Consider the following 20,208-nt stretch of genomic DNA (forward strand, 5'->3'; position numbering starts at 1 on the left):
GGACCGGTGTAGTGAGTAGAAAAAAAAATTGATTCTGGCTGGGATCATGTTTTTCCCCGTGCACCAAACAGGTTAAGGGTTGGGAATGACCGGGATTCATGAGTACAAGGTATAGACTTCAAGAATTTAAAAATGAGGGTTCATTTATGACGAGCTCTACAATTTTAAGGTTTAAAATAGACTTCACTCCGCGATTGGGTCTCGCACCCACGCGGCCAACGCCACAGTGGAAACAGCACCGTTGCACGATGCATGCGTCGACCGTCGGGGTGTGCGCGCAGAGGGTGGAACGCACGCGCGCTTTCGAGGCCTGGCACAATGCGATGACCCGTCTCCGCCGGCGAGGGCTCGTCGATGGGCCACAGACGCACGATCCGCAGCCGCTCAACGGATCAACCGTTACAGTCGTACCTATGTACGTAGTCGCGCGAGTGGCCACTCACCAACCGGTGTCCGGTGCGCCATGAAAAGGATATATCTAGGTGCGTGCAAAGGAACAAAAGAGCGGCCACGCCATCGTTGTCGAGACCAAAGGTGCCCTACTCAGGCTGGCAAAGGGCAGAAGACGGTGATGGACGCCCTGCTGGAGTATTTGGAGAGAGACTTGCATGGCTCGTCGGCAAATGCACATCTAGGGGCCAGTTCTTTTCGGCGATTCTCTCAGAATCCCCCCCCCCCTCCTCCTTAGCTTCTTCCAGAATCGTCACTTCATATTTTTTTTACAATTCTATCTAGTTAAGGTCTAGTTATCTAGGATTGTAAAAAACATATGGAGTGGTGATTCTGGGAGAAGCTGAGGAGGGGGGCGATTCTGGTAGAATCACCCAAAAGAATCGGCCAATGTGCCATAGTTATTACACATCTAAATGAAACAATCAAGTATAGAAAGAAAAAAAAAGTAAAACAAAATTCTCACACGAATCTTCGCAAGAGATCAATAATATAAGACTTAGATGTGCAATACTTATGACATATCTAGATGCGTTTTAGCAAAACTGATATATGTAGTTGCATGAGTGGGTTCCCAACAGATTAACATGCATCAAATGCATGGCTGCAAATGGGAAATAATGAGAACTATGGATGTATCCATTTGTGTTGGATAGCCATGCATCGCTGTCCGATTTGTTTCCGAGCTCCGTGACATACCTCCACGTAATTGAACAGACAGAGACAGGTCACGTTGGGGTTACTCGCCCCGGAACTCCTCTGCTCCAACTGATCAACTTGTCCACCGGATTTTCTTCTCTTAAACTAGTAACTTGTCGGCCTGACACTACACTTCCCAGTGATGAACTTCAGCATTAATTCTACATGTATCTAGTTGTTGTGCGTGCCCGAACCATTTCGACCAAAATCGACTACTCTATCATACGCTTGTAAGCATTCGCCAAAACGCTCTTTCCCTGTGGTACACGACGAGGCCCATGCCGCTGGCTTGGCTACCAGTGGCATGTCTAAACAGAGACTAAGCAACCACCGAAGGAGTCGTACTCCATGCAGTAAATAGCCATGCGCGCCGTCGCCCGTTAAGACACCGGCCGTCGTACTCCACCGTTGCCGGCGCTCTACTCACGTACGTACATCGCACAATGTGGCCATGGGCGGCGTTGGTCCTGGTCGCCCTCTACCCGCGTCCGGCGGCGGCCGATACTGTGGCGGCGGCGTCCTACTCCTACATTGTGCACATGGACAAGTCGGCCATGCCGGGGGTGTTCTCGAGCCACCAGCGCTGGTACGAGTCCACGCTCGCCGCGGCCGCCCCAGGGGCGGACATGTTCTACGTCTACGACCACGCGACGCACGGCTTCGCGGCGCGGCTCTCCGCGGATGGGCTCGACAGGCTTCGGCGCTCCCCGGGATTCGTGTCGTGCTACCGCGACGACGCGATGGCGGTGCGCGACACGACGCACACGCCCGAGTTCCTCGGCCTCGGCGTCGGCGCGGCCGGAGGAATATGGGAGGCATCCGAGTACGGCGAGAACATGATCATCGGCGTGGTGGACACGGGCGTGTGGCCCGAGAGCGCGAGCTTCCGCGACGACGGGCTGCCCCCGGTGCCGGCACGGTGGAAGGGCTTCTGCGAGTCCGGCCCGGCGTTCGACGCGGCCAAGGCGTGCAACCGGAAGCTCGTCGGCGCACGCAAGTACAACAAGGACCTCATCGCCAACTCCAATGTGACCATCGCCGTCGACTCCCCGCGGGACTCGGAAGGCCACGGCACGCACACGTCGTCCACGGCGGCCGGCTCGCCCGTGGCCGGCGCGTCCTTCTTCGGCTATGGGCGAGGCGTCGCTCGCGGCATGGCGCCCCGCGCCAGGGTGGCCGTGTACAAGGCCCTGTGGGAGGAAGACGCGTACGCTTCCGATGTACTCGCCGCCATGGACCAGGCCATCGCCGACGGCGTCGACGTGCTCTCCCTCTCGCTTGGCTTCAACGGCCGGCAGTTATACGAAGATCCCGTCGCAATTGGCGCATTCGCGGCGATGCAGCGCGGCGTCTTCGTGTCAACCTCGGCCGGTAACGACGGGCCGAACCCCGGGTACCTTCGCAACGGCTCGCCGTGGGTGCTCACCGTCGCGGCGGGCACGGTGGACCGGGAGTTCTCTGCCATCGTCCGGCTCGGCGACGGCACGACCTTGGTCGGCGAATCGCTGTACGCCAGAACCCCACACGGCCTGGGGAACGCCAGGATCGTGTTCCTCGGCCTGTGCGACAACGACACGGCGCTCGCAGCGAACCGCGGCAAGGTCGTGGTCTGCGACGTGCCGTACATCGACGCCCTGACCCCCGCGATATCGGCGGTGAAAGCCGCCAAGGTGCGCGCCGGGCTGTTCCTGTCCAACGACACGCTGAGGGAGCTATACGAGAACTTCCCATTTCCGGGCGTGATCCTGAAGCCGCGGGGCGCCCCGGCGCTGCTGCACTACATCCAGAGGAGCCGCGCGCCCAAGGCCTCCATCAAGTTCGCGGTGACCGTGCTGGACACGAAGCCCGCGCCGCAGGTGGCGACCTACTCGTCGCGCGGCCCGTCGCGGAGCTGCCCGACGGTGCTCAAGCCCGACCTGCTCGCGCCCGGCTCGCTCATCCTCGCCTCGTGGGCGGAGAACGCCAGCGTCACCGACGCGGGGACGCAGTCGCCGCTGTTCAGCAAGTTCAACGTCATCTCCGGCACGTCCATGTCGTGCCCACACGCGTCAGGCGTGGCGGCGCTGCTCAAGGCCGTGCACCCGGAATGGAGCCCCGCGGCGGTGCGGTCGGCGATGATGACGACGGCTAGCGCGGCGGACAACACCTTGGCTCCCATCAAGGACAGGGCCGACGGCATCGAGTACGCAGCCAGCCCGCTTGCGATGGGGTCCGGCCACATGGACCCGAACCGCTCCCTGGACCCTGGCCTGGTCTACGACGCCGGGCCAGACAACTACATCAAGCTCATGTGCGCCATGAACTTCACGGCGGCGCAGATCAAGACTGTGGTGCAATCGTCGGGCCCCGTGGAGTGCGCCGGCGCGACGCTCGATCTCAATTACCCGTCGTTCATCGCGTTCTTCGACTACAACGGTGGAGAGAAGACGTTCGCCAGGACCGTGACCAACGTGGGCGACGGGCCGGTGAGGTACAATGCCACGGTGGAGGGACTGGACGGGGTGAAGGTGAACGTGGTGCCCAACAGATTGGTGTTCGACGGTAAGCACGAGAAGCAGAGGTACACGGTCGTGGTTCGGGTTGGGGATAGCCAAATAATCCCCGAAGTAGCGTTGTATGGATCGTTGACATGGGTGGACGACACCGGCAAATACACGGTGAGGAGTCCGATCGTGGTGGCGTCAGCGAACTTTTCTCGGCCATAGGATATGCGTGTGCACAGATCCAACTAGTGACCATACGCCAATACATTATGGTTATGTGGTATGGATAATGAAATGTTTCAAATGATTTTTTAAATAACCGCATACATTTCATTAGACAAAGCGTATTACAAAGAGTATATATGGTCATCACAAGAGATATATATAAATGTCTTGCAATATTGCATCAAACACTTCGCAAGAAGTTTCTCTCAAAGTAAAACTAGGATTTCATTTTGGCAGAATCTTGTGCCCCGCCAAAACATCACCCACCATTGTCCTCCTCCACTGCGGTTATACCAAGATATGGAGAAGCATCTTTGCATACAAGGATGTTTTTCGAGCCGATGAACCGGACCGCCGACAAGACCGAAACTTTGTGGCATGTCGATCAGGGTTCTTCCCAGTGTCCACTAGATTCCATCACCGTCAACTTCATCTGACATGATCAAAGAAGACGAATGTCGCTGCATGCCGCCATCCACACAGCTCACTACAAGACACCAAACACAACTGCAATAGCCGACACCAACGCCACCCGGAAGAGTGTCGTGCGCCGACCATCAGACACAGATCTTACCAGATCTGAAGACTGGCAAGAAAATCGAGCCACCTGCTCCTAGCACCGCCCATTAGAACGCCATCGAGAGGGATGAAGAGCATACGCAAATTATTTCGATATGGCGCCGTGCCCAGCATTGATGTAGCATATCTGAAAGTATATTACACTTTCCCTATACCTCTACCGGAGAGAAACTGTTGGGTTCCCTGCCCGCTCTCGCTGCTAGAGCAGTAGACGGATAAAGACGAGGACTCATCGTCGGCACTTGCCAGTGTTGAGGAAGGAAAAAAGTCGCCTCCTCCGGTCTGTGTGGGGTGGTTCTAGGAGTGAACGTAGCGGTTCGTAGAGCCGAAGCGTTGGAGTCAGCCTTTCAAATGATATCATTTGGGCTACCTTCAGTTAATAATTTTCTCGTTGCTTTAGCTTCACCGGGGAGGACCCCTATGGACACGGTATGACAGCCGCCATAGTTTGATTCAGTGCAAAACAAATTTTATACCTATGCATATACTACGTGCTGCTGCTATCAGTTGTGATGCTGGAAAAAATCGCAAACACAGAGAAAGAGAGAGGCCATTGGATGTAGCATGTTTTTTGGGAAAGCCTGTCCGGGATACAAGCCAGGAGGCGGTGCGCACTACACTGCAAATTTATCTCTCTACCTTTGAAGAGAAATATTTAAGCTTGCCTATCCCCACAAGGTAAAATGTCGAATGGGAAGTGCCAAAATCTGCAAGCAGGGCTCACTAAAAGAATAATTGCATGCATGATACACTTTCTTTGGCTGGGAAAGAGGCGATGATCAAATTAGTTGCGCAGGCCATCCCCATAAATGAGGTGTTTAAACTTTCCATGTCCGTGTGTGATGATCTTAATAGGATGGTGCATAATTTTTAGTGGGAAGTGTATGAGGGAAAGTGCAAAACTCATTTGGTAGTCGGAAATAAAATCATGAATTTCAAAATTGTTTTCGATTTGTAGAACAGTTTATGCATTTAAAAATTATCCGCGAATTTGATTGGTCACGGTTTGACCCAGGGAATCGAGCGTGGGCTACGATGACTGGTGGGCTCGCCGGGTTCTTCCATTGGCTGGGTCCGAAATTCTCGGGTGCCCACTCCTGGCGCGTCCCGTGGCTCATCCCGCGCTGACCGCGGCGTGCGTGCGTGGGGGGCTGCGCGTCCCTCTCTTGCGCGGGTGGCCTTCACCCGCTGGCCTGGTGCCTGTATGACGGTGGGGCTGAGTCGTCCGCTTAGGGCACGTGCCTTCGCCGCGGTGTTGGGTTTGTTCCGTGCGGCGAATGCTACCTGGTGTGGAGAGAGGCCGCGCTCTCCATTTTCGCTGTCCGCCGTTCGCCTCCTTCGCCCCACCACGCTTCGCATCCTGTTCGACTCGGACTGACTGACCTTCTTCGCCGCCGGTGTGCATAGCCGTTGTGATGGCGTTTGTGCGTTCGATCGGTGCTGCTGGTTAATGTCCGTGCCTGCCTTCCTTGGTTCGTCCTTTTTCCCTTTGCTTTCTCTGCGCAATTCACCCTACTTACCTCGGTGTTCTTCCTCTTGTGTGCTACATGTGCAGACCAGTTTCTTCTACCGCTGTCTCCTGCGCCCGCCGTCGCGCCGTTCTGCCTTTTGCATTGAGGTTAGTCTTCCTTCCGTTTGCCTGCATGCAACATGTTCGGTAGAATGCCTCTGCAGTAACCCGGCCATGTTTGTTCTCAGGTCGATGGTGGGGTGGATGGGCAGGGGAGGCGGGCGACGAGGGCAGGCAACAGTCGCCCCGTCGCGATGTGGTGAAGCTACAGGGAAGAGGGAGGAGGTCGGCGATAGGGTGAAGGAGTAGGCCGGCCCTCGTGGAGGCTGCGCTGCCGGCCGGCCAGGGAGGCGGCCCGGCTCGCCTCTGCCTCCACCCTCACCTCCTTTTCCATGCCTCTTCCTCTGCATAGTAGCATGTGCGAGGTTGCGGGCACAGGCAACCATGGGCAAATTTTGGGGAGACGCCAAGATGAGCTTCCCCTCTGTTCCATGCCCTAATCTCTCTCTAAAGATTTGTGTAGCCTAAATGTCTCTGTACCGTGTAAGCAGGCCCAACCTAATGCACACCATCGGCCTGATGAATGACCAAATGATTTGTTTTTGTTGCCATATAGACTATTGACTGGTGTGTAGGAGCCCTTCTAATTGGTGTTCTATGTGTGTTTTCTTTTGTTCTGTTGCAGAATAATAATTCAAGTGGATGGCCGATGAGTCTTGTTGTTTAGCGGTATGATGGTCGGTGAAAGTATGTTCTATGTATATTGCAAGGTGATGGGCTGCTGACTTTTGTTGTCCACTTCTACTGATTTCTACCCACTTGCTTAATTTGATATCTGCTGTATAAGTAATGGCCCTAATATACAGTACATAAAAAATGACCCGTCTTATATTCCAAAAGAATGGTTTTGCTATGCGCTGCTTGGAATCATCAGTGTTCGTTATTTTTGTTCAGATTTGTTATGTACGCATGGTAGATCTTTCTAGGTTCTACTTTCTTATTCTTCAGCCATAATTCAGTTCATGTCACCAAGTTGCAGCCATACCAAAGTGCAGACATTTAAATATTTTAGAACAGAACAATTAGATGATTTTAGTTCTGAGTGCATGAATGCTTTGGTTAATGGTTTAGAAATGCATTGCGTATGTAGTTATGTTAACATGTTTGCTAGAGGGATCAGAATGGTCTTTGAGTCGTTCAAAACTGAAGGGAGCACCGAGGTATCACATTTGCAAAATCATGCATATGCAGGAGCACGGCAGTCTAGCGACCTAAATTTCTCCCCAACTTATGCCTTTTTGTTCAGTCCAGAATTTCAGGTTTCCCGTGGTTTCTGTTGCCAAGGTTTTATCTTTATTTTCGTGTTGCGCAGATGATTTCTGTTGAAGCCGAGCCAATTGAGATCCAAGAGCCTCCTCCATCTTACCCTCCTCACCAAGGAGGTCGGATTGATCTAGGATCTTTTTCCTTAATTTTGAGGTCCTCCCTTGGCCCCTCTACTTGGCTCTCCTCTGTCTTGTTTCTCCTCTATAAAAAAAATATGGAAACTACCACGAGAGATAATTGCGGCTTGCTGCTCTTCGCTGCAGAATATCACAAAGAAGTATATCAGTTGGCATCCTCCCAGAAGAAGAGAAGTCAATATACAAAGAAAAAATCATGGCCAAACTTTTTTAAACCATAAGCAACTTGTTATGATGTGATGATACCTGGTCAAGCTTTTCTCATTTTTCTGAAAACTCATTTATCAAGTGAATCTACTATGCCAAGGAAGTACGGAGCGACCAATGGTTTCACTTATTGGAGGGGAGACGCGGAATCAGCGCACTGCCTGACCCCAAAGGCTTGAGGGAGCGGGTCTCCTGTAGGGAAATAGCAAGCATTGCATAATTTCCTTTAAATAATCAAATCTCAATTAAATCAAGTATATGACCATGTATTTTTATCAAATAAGCCAGAAAAAAAGAAATACAACACCACAAAACCCCTAGAAGTGTCATAGAAATTGTGCTTCAGAATTATTTGTCAATCCCATGCAGCTATCTTGCCATGGAAATAATCTCATATCAAAATACGTTCAGAACTATATCCATCATAGCGTCCTTCCAGCTTCACTTACAGGCACCTGCTTGTTATTTACCCAACTAATAGTTGTTGCTTGGTAATAAAGAAAAGATAGCTAGATAAACAATTAGTCCAGTAGACCATTTGCTTATTGTTTTATACACACTCACTTCATTTCCAAATAATCTTTTATGCAAACTCGCTTGGTACCTACATAAGAAATCAACATTATCAGTTTCTTGTGACTATAACTCATAGTTGAGGTAAAGGTGTACTCACCAAGTCTGGTGGTATATTTTATCTATTATTTTTTTGCCTTTAGAAACTACTCGTTGATGCTGTGGAGTATGGAGTCGTTCAAACAAATGTATAAAATGTATGGATATGGTGCTGGGTGAAACTATAGTACATGATGTGGAAGGTCTCCATGGAGATTCATAGATCATTGCTTGAATTCTCAAAATGAATCTTACTTAAATTCCCTGGTTAGATTCTTCAGTTGCAGGAAAAGTACTACTTGGTTCTTCTCTTTAACTAGAGTGCTATTGTGAATTTGTGATAGTCATTTTTCATCTACTGTGTCTCAGGTGGATGTTCTAAAAGCTGCATTTTCTCTGATAAAAAATAATGTGTTTCATCAAACTTTGCTGGGGGACCACATGCATATTAATTGTGCCTGTTCTGTATGGTCCTTGAGATAGAACTTCAACATCTGTCTCTCATGTTTCTGCATCTTCTATCTCTTCTGAAAGTATCCAGGACCTGCCCAAGATGCAGAAACATGGACATCGAATAAGTTTCCTGTTTCAATAAATCCGCTTGAGCTTTCTCTACACTCAGGATCAACCAGATTCCACTCTTACATCTGTTTAGCACTTCATTTCCATGTGCAATTCCTTGCTTTGACTTGTCTCATAACCATATTGAGTCCTGTCTTGACCAAACATGTATCATATAATACCTCCTGTTACAGTATTGTTGAAACTTAAGCGCTGACTGTAGTGCGATCACCCTGTGTATAAGCTTGCTGGTTGCGCCAGCAGAAAATTGTATCAGCTCTGTCAGACCGTAGGTGATGCTGAGTGCTGAGCTGCAGATCATTCCTCTAGGATGTGTATACCTTTCCTTTTTTTTTGCGGGAGGATGTGTATACCTTTCCATTCCCATGTTCTACTTATTTATTTGATTAGTCAAATATAATATCAGATATTCATGTGAAATAAGACTGGTTAATTGTAGCAATTCATACATAATTTTTCAGTATACTTCATATTCTGTTTAAGAGAAATAAATTAGAAAGGCATATGATTGTCCAGGCAAGCTGTATGATGTAAGCACTAGCGGAGGAGAAAACTTTATAGGCTAATCAAGTGGCCGTTTTGTCCACTTTTATGGAAGCTGACTCTCCAAATTTTGTGCTTTCTATGAACACTCAAAGTTCCTTGTTGTAAGCAATCTTACAATACTGAACTTTATTATGCTTCACACATAGTGTACTAGCATAGGAAGATATGAACATGATATTTTCTGTGGACATCTGTACACTGTCTATGGGGGTGACCTTTTTTTTTGTTTATGAAATATTCATATGCATAAATAGTTGAAAATGGAAGGGGAGCCTTGGCGCAGTGGTAAAGCTACTGCCTTGTGACCATGAGGTCACGGATTCAAGTCCTGGAAACAGCCTCTTACAGAAATATAGGGAAAGACTGCGTACTACATGCACCGGGCTGCCCTTTTTTATATAATAGTTGAAAATGATGCCTGAATGTTGTGATTAACTCTAAGGATAGTCGTAGAAATTTAGACCTGATAAAAAACATAGGGTTTCAGTTGGTACTATTATAAGTGCATATATTTTCAAACACAAGTCTCACTTCAATTTTTTATATAAAAGGGCTAGAATTCTTACCATACATGCATGCTAAAACGTAAAGTTACTACCAAATGCAAATATTTTCAAAGCACGCATGGTTCTAAATGGGACTCTACGCGATTTGGCGAGATGGGTCATCTGTTTGTAAACAACAAGCCCCCGTTTGTCTTTTTATACAAAGGGGTTAGAATGCTACTGTCAGATTCAATGTAGATCTGTTTGTAAACAACAAGCTTCATCTCATTGTACGTAGACATCAATCCACCACATTTCTAGTATTAAAGAGGATTAAACCATGGATTTCTTTTCATCGCGCACATAGATTTAGCATGCTTCTGCGCCATTTGACGCAATGGGTCCACTAGTATAGTATACAAGTAATCATGTTTCGTCGTTACAAACAGGCCCTATGCCATGTCAGTGCCATGTTGGCCCACTTTACGTCTATGGATGAGATTAACATTGTATTTGTACGCTCATGCCAAGTTTTAGAACCAGTTCGACGTATTGTTCAAGTTTATGCACTAAACTGAACATTCGTGGCATGTATTTACCTCTAATCTACACAATAACCTTCCATCTGATCCTCTAAAGAAGCAATAATTACTTTCCAAATTGGGAAAACCGACTCTATCGGAAAACAAGTGTTGGCGCGCGCGAGAGCGAGATAGCATCGTCCCAAATATATATAGTACGAAAAAATATTCCATATTGAATCAAATGAAGTAAATTTGGTTGTTTAGATGCCTATATATTTTTATACAAACTTGATCAAACTTAATGAAGTTTGACGTAGATCTTAGAATTTCAATTATTTTAAAACAAAGAAAGTACAAGTTAAACATCATGCAATTACAAAACATGGTCATTATAAACTTTTCATCAGACAACTCAACAAATAAAGTATGAGGGCATAAGGCGAAAAGAACTACAACTTCTCTCCGGAGTTTTTTTCCACCATGAGTTATGTGGAGAAGCTGCAGCGAAAATATCTGGCCCTTTGTAGTGCTGGCCGAGTTGCCAACTCTGCAAAACTCATTCTTATTTTTTTGAGAAAGCTGCAAAATTCATATGTAACCTTTAGTTAGGGGAATACAAATTTTAGCTCGAAACACGTAGCACAAAACCAAGGCCTAATGAGCCCACACCCGCACAGCCCGTGATATTAGCAAGCCCATCTCGTGATCAACCCACGGGAACCAGTCCATTCAAGCCCACAAGCCCATAGGGAAAGCCACTTCGCCAGCCTCTCCCAGAGCCCAGAGCGGAAGGGAGGGAGGCAAACCACGGCCGGACGCGGGGTCCCCGGCGGCTCGTCGCGGTTGCGCCATTCGCCGACGCCGGTTGCTTCTCCTGGCCCCATGTCCTCCACCAGGGTGCCGCGGCGGACCACGAGATGCCTAGAGAGGTACGCTGCTTGGCCCCTCCCTGCTTGTTCAGGGGCTCCAACCCCCAGCTACGATCCGCGCTCTTGCTGCAGATCATGCTGGATATGCGCCTCGCCTGCAAATCTACAGTAGATAGAGATTCATCAGAGACTCCAGGGGATCTCTACCTGTAGGGCTCCGGTCCCTGCTTACCCTGGCAGACCGCAAGGGAAATCATCAGTAAGGGCGTGTGTCGCAGATATACAGTACTAAAATAGTTTCCGACCGGCAATAAACAGTCTAGCCACTTGGCGAATTTGAGGAGCAGTCATCGTCTGTGTTCGCTTTGGGTTACTCGGATGCAGTTATCCTGGTCGAATGCTCCCAAACTTGCATTTTTTCCCAGAGCATACCGACAAATTAGGCGTACTCACTCTGATCCCAATCCCAAAATCTGTGTGATAAAGGAATTCTGCCTCCTCTTGTGAGTACGCTGTCTTGGATTAATAACCAAATGGAAACTCTGAGCCTCCTCTTGTGAGTACGCTATCTTGGATTAATATGTTTACTGTCACTGAGCGTGCTATTGTCCAATTGACTCGCTTCTTGTTCTCAGCCAAGTTATGACGAAGACAGATACTAACGTATGCTATTCAGTTATCCTTCCTTTTGGGCGGGGATATTCAGTTATCCTTGCATACACTAGTTTGCTACTGTATTTGAGTCAGCATGGGACTTGCTGTTCTATGGGTTTTGTTGTTGAAGAAGGTATTGGTGATTCCTTGTTTGTTGGTTTTGAACTTTTAGCTACAACGCGGAAAACTGAACGTAGCTTGTTGGATTTGGACCAATTGTATGGAAATTAACTTTGGTTCTTGGCCTGCGTATATTTCCATGTCGCCTAGTTAGTTAAACGGTACCACTGCAGCTTTTTTCATCCTTGACACACTAGGCCTATAAGGGGTGAAATGATATGCCACTCGCTAGTCGCTACGCCGACATCTTTTTTACTAATCCATACATCTAGCTTGTGGGTTGCAAAGATTCCTATATGCATAAACATGAACATAATATAATATTGTTTGGGGGCTTGGAGGGCCTCACCTAAATGGCACATCTCACTCTGACCATGTCACTGTCAGCCTAACCTGTAGATTGCTGTGTATGAACCAAAACAAGTACATCAGTCTCAGCTAAAATAACATAATAATCATGATATAATGTCTACCCCCATCCACAGATCCTTAATATACAATTGTATGATGTATGCATTGCATTGGAAGCTAAAGGTGAACATGTAATCCATACAATGGCCCGCGTGAGAGAAAAAGGACAAGATGCTAGCCAAGAACAACTTGCCGGAAAATATCAGCATGGATTCAAAGCAGGGGATGCATACCCTCACCATGAAGCATACATGCACATACCCGGCAAGTCATCCTTGGCTACATTCTGCCCTCTATCTCGATTCACGTATGGCCATTGACAGTATAACTTGTGATTGTTATTGGGCGACATGAATCACTGACACTAAACTTCTCTACGATGCACACAGCTAGAGGGATGATGTGTGTTTGTATGCATTCCTGCTGGCTGCTGCTTGCTATGTAAGATGTGTATGTGTGTCTTGTCTGACTGCTTCACCCTTCTGACTTGTTATATATAGACTTCCAATGGAATACCCTCAAGATATGGTTTTCCTTTTTGCTATGGAATTTTCTCAAAGGCGATGCTCGATTCTTTTCGATGGACATGTTAGGTTTGATATGGGTAGATCTTCTATCCACTTCCATGTAGAGCAATGTGGTTTTACTGATATCACGCATTGTGTTGTTGGCATGCACAAGTTAATTTCTGTATTACAACAGTGGATAAAATGTCAACTTGATTGTGCTTCAAATGGACTTAGCCTTTGTCAAGAGTTAGTTTATTTTTATGATACACGTGAATATAGGAGAAAACTAGAAAAAAAAATTAAGAACCAATGGGATCTATTACTGAATTCTGATATGCTAATAATATTTTTTAAATTGTAATGAAGCCCTAAGCTTCCACATTAATATGAAAATCATAATTAGTTTAATAGTTCCAGAAGGTTAGAAAATCGAAGCAATCCAAGTGATATGAAATTTTAATGATTTAAAGACTTTTCCAATGATTTATGTGATGTGATTATCTGTACATCTACAGCCAATTATGTTTTCTTGAAGCAGCTAAGAGAAAGTAAAGCCTAGTCACAGTAAGAACTTTCATGCATATAGCTGCAAAGAAGTCAAACTTTCTCTTCTTATTTAGGATCTGCCTTTGCCTTTACGTGCAAACCCGAAAGAACCGGCGGACCATTAGATTTGGTGTCTCTTTCCCTTCCAATGTGTGTCGTACCCTGATTGATCAATAGTGCTGCTGATGCCTACATTCCTGGCAGGCTGTCATGAATTCATGATCCACAAGTTAATTTCTTCTGTCGCCAGTTGATTGGTTGAGGGGTAGTGAGAGACTGAGTGTTAATGCCATTTTTCTCCCTTTCCACTTTCGATTAATCCCTTTCTGAGTAAACATTTCCTCCACCCCTAGACTCATCATTCATGATGGGGTGGGGATACCATTCCAGATTGCCTACCACTTACTTCTGAACGCTGTACTCATCATTGGTCTTAATTTGGTTGGGCCAAGTAGCACATGTATGATTTCTTGATAATACAGCATGTGAATTTGCTTTTTCCTACTTTGGTGAATTACATAAAGTCAGATCAGAGCATTACGTTTGTCAAACGACAGATACGGTTCCTCTACAGGCTGGCCTATTGGATGATAGGGGACCAGGAATAAAATTATGTGGCCCAAAAGCACAAATGGAAATATGGCATGCTTGAGCAATGCCATACCTTTTCTTGGAAATAATAATAGAGAACAACCGCATCATACATTTTTGGTGGGGGGAAAGGTGCTGCAAGTGGTGCCCCTTGGACTCCCTAGAGGCAGATTCACTTTTCGGAGATTTTTATTCGGTCAACCCTTTCCATCTGATTCTTTCCACCTTTTGTTCCACATCCCCATGTTTTTAGGGTGCACAGGATTTTCTTTAAGTTGGAATAACAGTGGAAGCGAACAATCGGTGGGGGCACAATTCCTCTATATAGAAAGATTGCTTTTTACGAAATGTCGTAACGTGTATGGAATCGCTGTCTTCCTTTATGCTTTCTAGATGTCTCGATACATCTACCGAATGTAAGCAGTATGAAAAACTAATCACTTGCTATTAGAGTACGTAATGGATCTAATGGGCCTGTTAGTTTTAGGGTTAATTAGAGATAAGAGTCGCTTGCTTAGGGGTCAAGTAAGCCTTGTTTGGGAGTCAAGTAAATCTCGCTATATAAAGAAAGGAGATATATCAATCTAAGAAAAGCAAGAATTAAGAAGGAAATCCCTTCCCTCTTGCCCGGCCGTGGGCAAGAAGGCCCCTGGCCGGCCCTCTCGCGCCCTCCTTCTAGCAGCGCCATAACAATTTGCTATCAGGTAGCTCAGTTTCGATCATGTCTTCGTCGCCTCCCACCCCGTCGCTTCCGCTGCCGACCGTCACCACCGCGCCGCTGGCCATCTACACCTAGCCGCTGCCCTCCCCGTCCGCGCCGCTGGTCACATCCTCCGGCGCCGCCACCGCCCAGATGTCGACGCCCTCCACCGCACCACCGTATGCCGTCTACACCCCGGAGGAGATCACCGGGGTCCTCAACGACCTCGTCACAGCCGTCCAGGGGATCCGGCTGTACCTGGCCAGCCCCTACGGGCCGCCGCCGCCCCTGCTGCTGACCGCCACCGCCGGGCTGCCGGCCCTGCCGTGGTACTCGCCGCATCCAGCGGCCTCCGCGGCATTCGCTGGGACGCTACTGCCCTAGCTGCAGCTGTCGCCCACCGTCGCCCCGCAGTGGCCAGGGCCGGCTCCTGCCGCGCCTCCAGCGCCCATCGCCGCCCTCGCGCCGCCGTGGTTGCCGTGGCAGCCGCCGCACCAGGCGGCCTTCGCCGCGCTCGCCGGGCCACTGCAGCTGCCATCCATCGCCACCACCGCCCAACCCTGGCTGCACTGGCAGCCGCCGCTCCTGCCGGCCTCCGCCGCGCCCGGCGCTCTGCCGCAGCAGCCGCTGCCCGGTGTGCCACCGCCGCAGCCGCTGCAGCAGCCACCGCCGGTTAGCTCCGGCCCCGCATCGACCGCGCCGGCGGGAGTCCCGCTCCACCAAGTCCAGTCCCCGCCGTCGCCGTCACCGCTTTCGTCTTGGATCGCTACCCGCCACGTGTCGGCGGCGGTGAGGCTGCAGGCTACTGCGCGCGGCCTCCTAGCGCGTCGGCGTGTGCGGGAGATGCGTGGTTTGCAGCTGCCGCTCCTCCAAGTTGCCTTCGCTGCGCAAAGGACCTTGATCTCATCCGCTGCGCCGGGGATCTTGGGCATGCGGTTTCCCCCACGGGCAGCGGGCATGCTGTTTTCCCCACGGGCAGCGACCTCCAAGTCTGCGTCATTGGCGGTTGGGGGGCGCACCCCTCCTCGTCATTCTCCATCGCAAGCCCCCCACTCTTCCCTGTGCGGTGCAGACCAACAGCCGTCCGGCAGGAAGAAGGCATGATGTCACCGACAACAACGCACCACGTAGCACCACTGCATTCCGTCACCGGGCGCCACAAGGGCGCCTCTGCTGGTCACTCTTGCGACCACTTCCAGGTGGTCCTATACATGCACTCCTTTTGTCCAGATGGTCTCCATGGGATCCAGGTGGCTGTACACGTGCATGTACGACATGCGGATGGTGTCCACTTTTTGTTAAGGGGTCCAAAATAAAGCGTTCCAGTCCATTTCAGGTTGAGAATAATAAAACAAGCTGAGATGTAAAAGGCTTGTTTTTAGGTGTTAGGTTTGGGTTGCGTCGAGTCATGGTTATAAGTTGGTTAGGTTGCAGCTTGAGGACAAGCTGCATGTCCAGGTGGGGTGTAGTGTTAGAGTACGTAATGGGCCTAATGGGCCCGTTAGTCTTAGGGTTAATTAGAGATAAGAGTCGCTTGCTTAGGGGTCAAGTAAGCCTTGCTTGAGAGTCAAGTAAACCTCTCTATATAAAGAGAGGAGATGTATCAATCTAAGAAAAGCAAGAATTAAGAAGGAAATCCCTTCCCTCTTGCCCGGCCGTGGGCAAAAAGGCCCCCCAGCCGGCCCTCTCGCGTCCTCCTTCTAGCAGCGCCATAACACTTGCAATCCCAATAGAACTGCACATCTCGTGTAGCTTAAAATTTTACTTAAGAGTTAGTTGATTTTTCCATATTATTCGTTTTAGATTGAGTAATCTGGTTGACTTTTATATTGTTTTCATTAAAACATATTTTCCTTTGTGTTACCTTATTACAACCATCTCACATATCTTCTTAAAAAACGTACTGGTGTGTCTGTCTCTCTGTGTGTGTACGTGCGGTGCGGCAGTGCGCTGGCCGGGTCCTAACCTGCTTACCTTTTTGTAGCAAGAACGGTAGCATTCTACTGTATATGTTTGTAAGTTATGTTTTGGTTGGACAACTGCGCAAGTAGTTAGGAAAAAGAGAAAGAGCGCGAAACCCTGAATATTTCTTCCTTAGGGTCCTATGGGTGACCAAGGCCTAATTCTTCATTAAATTTTCTTCAACGGGAGAAGAAAAATTCCTTATGACCTGGTTACCTAATTGTCCATTACTTTGAAATTGGTGGCTGTTATGTTGTCATTTCATTTACATTTGCACCCTGTTTCTTACAGTTTTGTACAAACACAATCCCTTTTTCAGCTGGTAGTTGATTGCGGTTGAGGTGTGAGGTTTACATCATTTCCTAAGGACCTTCAGACCTGCCAACGCCAACAGACGATACTATGCACTGATACTGTACATCAGAGCTACATCAAAGAACCGACTAGATGATGCATAGTTAAGTTTTCTGTAGTCTGTACAAGTATGGAACAAAGATTTTTTTTAGCAGAAGTTACATAAGTAATGGACAGAGGACGACTCGGTTGGTTGTATATGAACATCAATACATATATTCACCACTCACCAGTATACAGAACACAGAGTAGTTTCACTACCTTCAGAGTTTAGTACCTTTGCAGCCTGCGAGGCATGCACATATGTCAGGTATGCAACAGCCAGTGTTCGTTACTATACATAAAGGCCCTGCTTTGGTGTGAATCTCCGGGCCACACGGCATCCACACATCTGGCCGCCTCGCTGGGCAAGCGGGCATCCGGTTATTCGAGCACTCTAGACTTGCAGTGCTTGGTACCGCCGATGTCTGAACTTGAAGAGCTAGAGCTAGAAACCTCTGAAGAGTGCATGGTTCCCTTTCAAGTTCAACCCTGTGCCTGTGAGAACGCTCACCAAGGCTTTGTCACATCTTCCTGGAGTTCAGAAATGGTGCCAATCCGAGCTGCTGTCCTAGGCCGCATGACACTGCGCCTCTAGCCACCATGTCTTCTGCCATTTTTACCTGCGGAGCCAATTTCAGATGTCACTTCTGCTATGGAACTGATGATCGTTTAGAGGTGACTATTTCTTCCTTGTACCAGAGGAGAAGTGTTACCTTGATTCTTAAGGTCTCTACATCTGATTTGAGGATCCTGTTGTCAGTGACCGCGGTGGTGAACTGCTGATTTGCCTCTGTCAGTTGCTTGAAGAGGGTTGCACTTTCACTTTTAAGTTGCTCGACCTGCTCAATCAGGATGGCACATGTCGACGGTCAGAAGCTTGAAACAAACTTGGATCATGGCATGTGCATTAGGAGGCAACAAGGCTACAAGAAGGTAATTTTTGTTTGATGAAGCAGCAGAGAGAGTGCATCCACCTGCAACTCAAGGTCAGTCAGCTGCGCATGCTTCCTCCTCCTGGACCGTCGAGCTGACTCCCTGTTGGACACCATCCTGAAATTTACACAGGCAATTCATTAGTTCATTGGAGAGAAGAAACGTAAGCAGTTTGTTCAGTGTTAATTAGAATTTACAGAACTTGGCACTGGCTTGATCTCTGCATACCTTCTTATTCGCCTGGTATCTGATGATTTGCCGCTCCGCTTGCATCGGCCACCCTGAATCTCGACCAATGACTCGCTGTCAGAGTCCGACTCGGTTTCGAGAGCCTGGTTCCCTGAGATTGTTTCCCTCGGGCTAGCTGCGACCAAAACAATGCGGCAGCAGGTGAGACAGAACCCTGGTGTGTCTCTATCAATTTCCTTCCCAACTCTAAAATCAGTGTACTTCTATTTCTATGTTGGACCAGGGCAATTTTGGAAGACAAGAATATAAATCCTAGGAATTTTGGAGCAGACGAAAACATCTGCACACAGATCAGCAAGTGATGTTTCTCTTTTGTTCAGAATTCTTTCGATGAAATCCACTGCGGTTCACATGGGCGTTTGCTCGCTAGGTGTTGACTTAACATACAACATTCTGCGCATACTGATAACAAGATCCAACTCTGTTGCAGGCTGAAGGTGCATACCGGAAACGGCGGGCGTTTGCGACTGGGTTGGCGCCGGGGCAGCGTGGTGCGGCGGCGCCCGGAGGCCTTCGGACCACCACAAGTGGCCGGGGTTGCTCCCTTCCAGCTCCAGGGCGTTCTGCTGGAGCACAGGATGAAAATTCAGTTAAACGCACGAACAGTGAAGGTACAGAAGCAGAGGCTGAGCTAAGAGGGAAGCTTCGGGCTAGTAGCAGCTGCTCACCGAGTCGCCAAAGCAGAGGCCCGGCAGGCCGCTGCCGGGGGAGAACACGTCCGCTCTGGCGCCGGGGTCGCCGCCGAACCCGCCGTCGTCGTTTCCGTGGCCAGGCCTGCCCCGCTGGGCCTCGGCCTCGGCGGCGGCGAGGTGCTGCCGAATGAAGGCCTCGAACTCCAGCTCCGACGCGCACTTCTTCATCTCCGGCGGCCGCCTGCCTCTCCGTCTTCTCGTCACAGTGGTGGTGTTGTCGTCACTCCGTGCGTCTGGCTGTCTGTCTTTCTTGGCGAGGCCTCCGTTGCGGGGGCTGACAGCGTCGCCGGCGACGGCTTTTATGGGGCACGGGAAGGGGACGTGGAAAGCTCCGTTGGGGGAGATGAATATGATAGCGGCTGGCTGAATGGACAGTGACGCGGGATGACTCGGATCCTCGTAAGGCCGAGAGGGAGGCAGCGTGCAAGGCTGTGCGCGCGTGGCTCCGTCGGCGACTTTTCATTGGGTTGAAGACTTGAGATCTGCTCAAAGTGTAGTTAAATAACACTAGACTAAATGAATTGGATGAATCGGATTGCATTCAGTTATCTTATTGGTACCAGATTATGTTATCCGGTGGCCGTTGTTCTCTCACTTTGTCTTAGGTTACGTCCGCCTTGTCATGGTCTCGTGGATCTTATGAAGATCTCGCCTCCAAAGAAAACCTCGCACGTTTTGCTCTTTGATAATATATATATCGTCAGTTTTGCTAAAGCACATCTAGATGTGCCATAAGTATTACATATTTAAGCAAATGTCATTGATTTTACACGAAGATTCGTGCAAACATTTTCATGCCCGCAGATTTGCCTGGCGGCAAGTTGAGTGCCGGGCCTGTTTCTTCCTGCTCATGCAACGGCGGCAGGCAGGCAGGCGTGATGTGAAATTCGGCACCTTGGGTGGTGGCAATCAGATTATCATCACAAACAACAACAACGACGATCCACCCACAGTAACAGCGGCAGTGCCACCCATCATTTCGTGGCCACCCGAGCCGGTTAAACCATGTGGCTGCGGAAAGAGGGGAAGAGTCAGCCAGGCACTAGCAGCGCTAAAAGCGTGTCGGCCGGGGCAAAAACAAGGTTATCATCAGTGTACCACATGGGCGTGCGTGGCGACGGGGACGCCGGGGCGGGCGAGTGGCCACGGGCGCGCGCGGACCGCGGCCGTCCGAGTCACCACACGGCCCTCCTCGGGCCCCGCCACGGGAG

The 20,208-nt window shown here is 49.2% G+C and overlaps 2 protein-coding genes and 1 long non-coding RNA gene across 3 annotated transcripts; 2 read left to right on the forward strand and 1 right to left on the reverse strand.

Annotated features, from left to right (window-relative positions):
* The first annotated feature begins 1,377 nt into the window (after positions 1-1,377).
* On the forward strand, positions 1,378-4,042 carry LOC125524027 (subtilisin-like protease SBT3). Its single transcript, XM_048689107.1, has one exon. It carries the CDS (start codon positions 1,593-1,595, stop codon positions 3,852-3,854), a length of 2,262 nt encoding a protein of 753 aa, XP_048545064.1. The 5' UTR covers positions 1,378-1,592; the 3' UTR covers positions 3,855-4,042.
* Positions 4,043-5,534: 1,492 nt separating this feature from the next.
* Positions 5,535-8,206, forward strand: LOC125522642. The gene is made up of 3 exons (XR_007289867.1): positions 5,535-5,888; positions 5,992-6,054; positions 6,135-8,206. It is a non-coding gene; the product is annotated as an uncharacterized LOC125522642 (long non-coding RNA).
* Positions 8,207-17,210: 9,004 nt separating this feature from the next.
* On the reverse strand, positions 17,211-19,381 carry LOC125519827 (bZIP transcription factor RISBZ5-like). The gene is made up of 6 exons (XM_048684600.1): positions 18,974-19,381; positions 18,751-18,871; positions 18,285-18,420; positions 18,098-18,173; positions 17,837-17,962; positions 17,211-17,743 (listed from the first exon to the last, which is right to left on the reverse strand). The coding sequence occupies exons 1-6, from the start codon at positions 19,163-19,165 to the stop codon at positions 17,645-17,647; spliced, it is 750 nt and encodes a 249-aa protein (XP_048540557.1). The 5' UTR covers positions 19,166-19,381; the 3' UTR covers positions 17,211-17,644.
* Positions 19,382-20,208: the final 827 nt, after the last annotated feature.

This window comes from Triticum urartu, chromosome 7 (assembly GCF_003073215.2).
Source record: "Triticum urartu cultivar G1812 chromosome 7, Tu2.1, whole genome shotgun sequence".
In the NCBI taxonomy this organism is placed as follows: domain Eukaryota; kingdom Viridiplantae; phylum Streptophyta; class Magnoliopsida; order Poales; family Poaceae; genus Triticum; species Triticum urartu.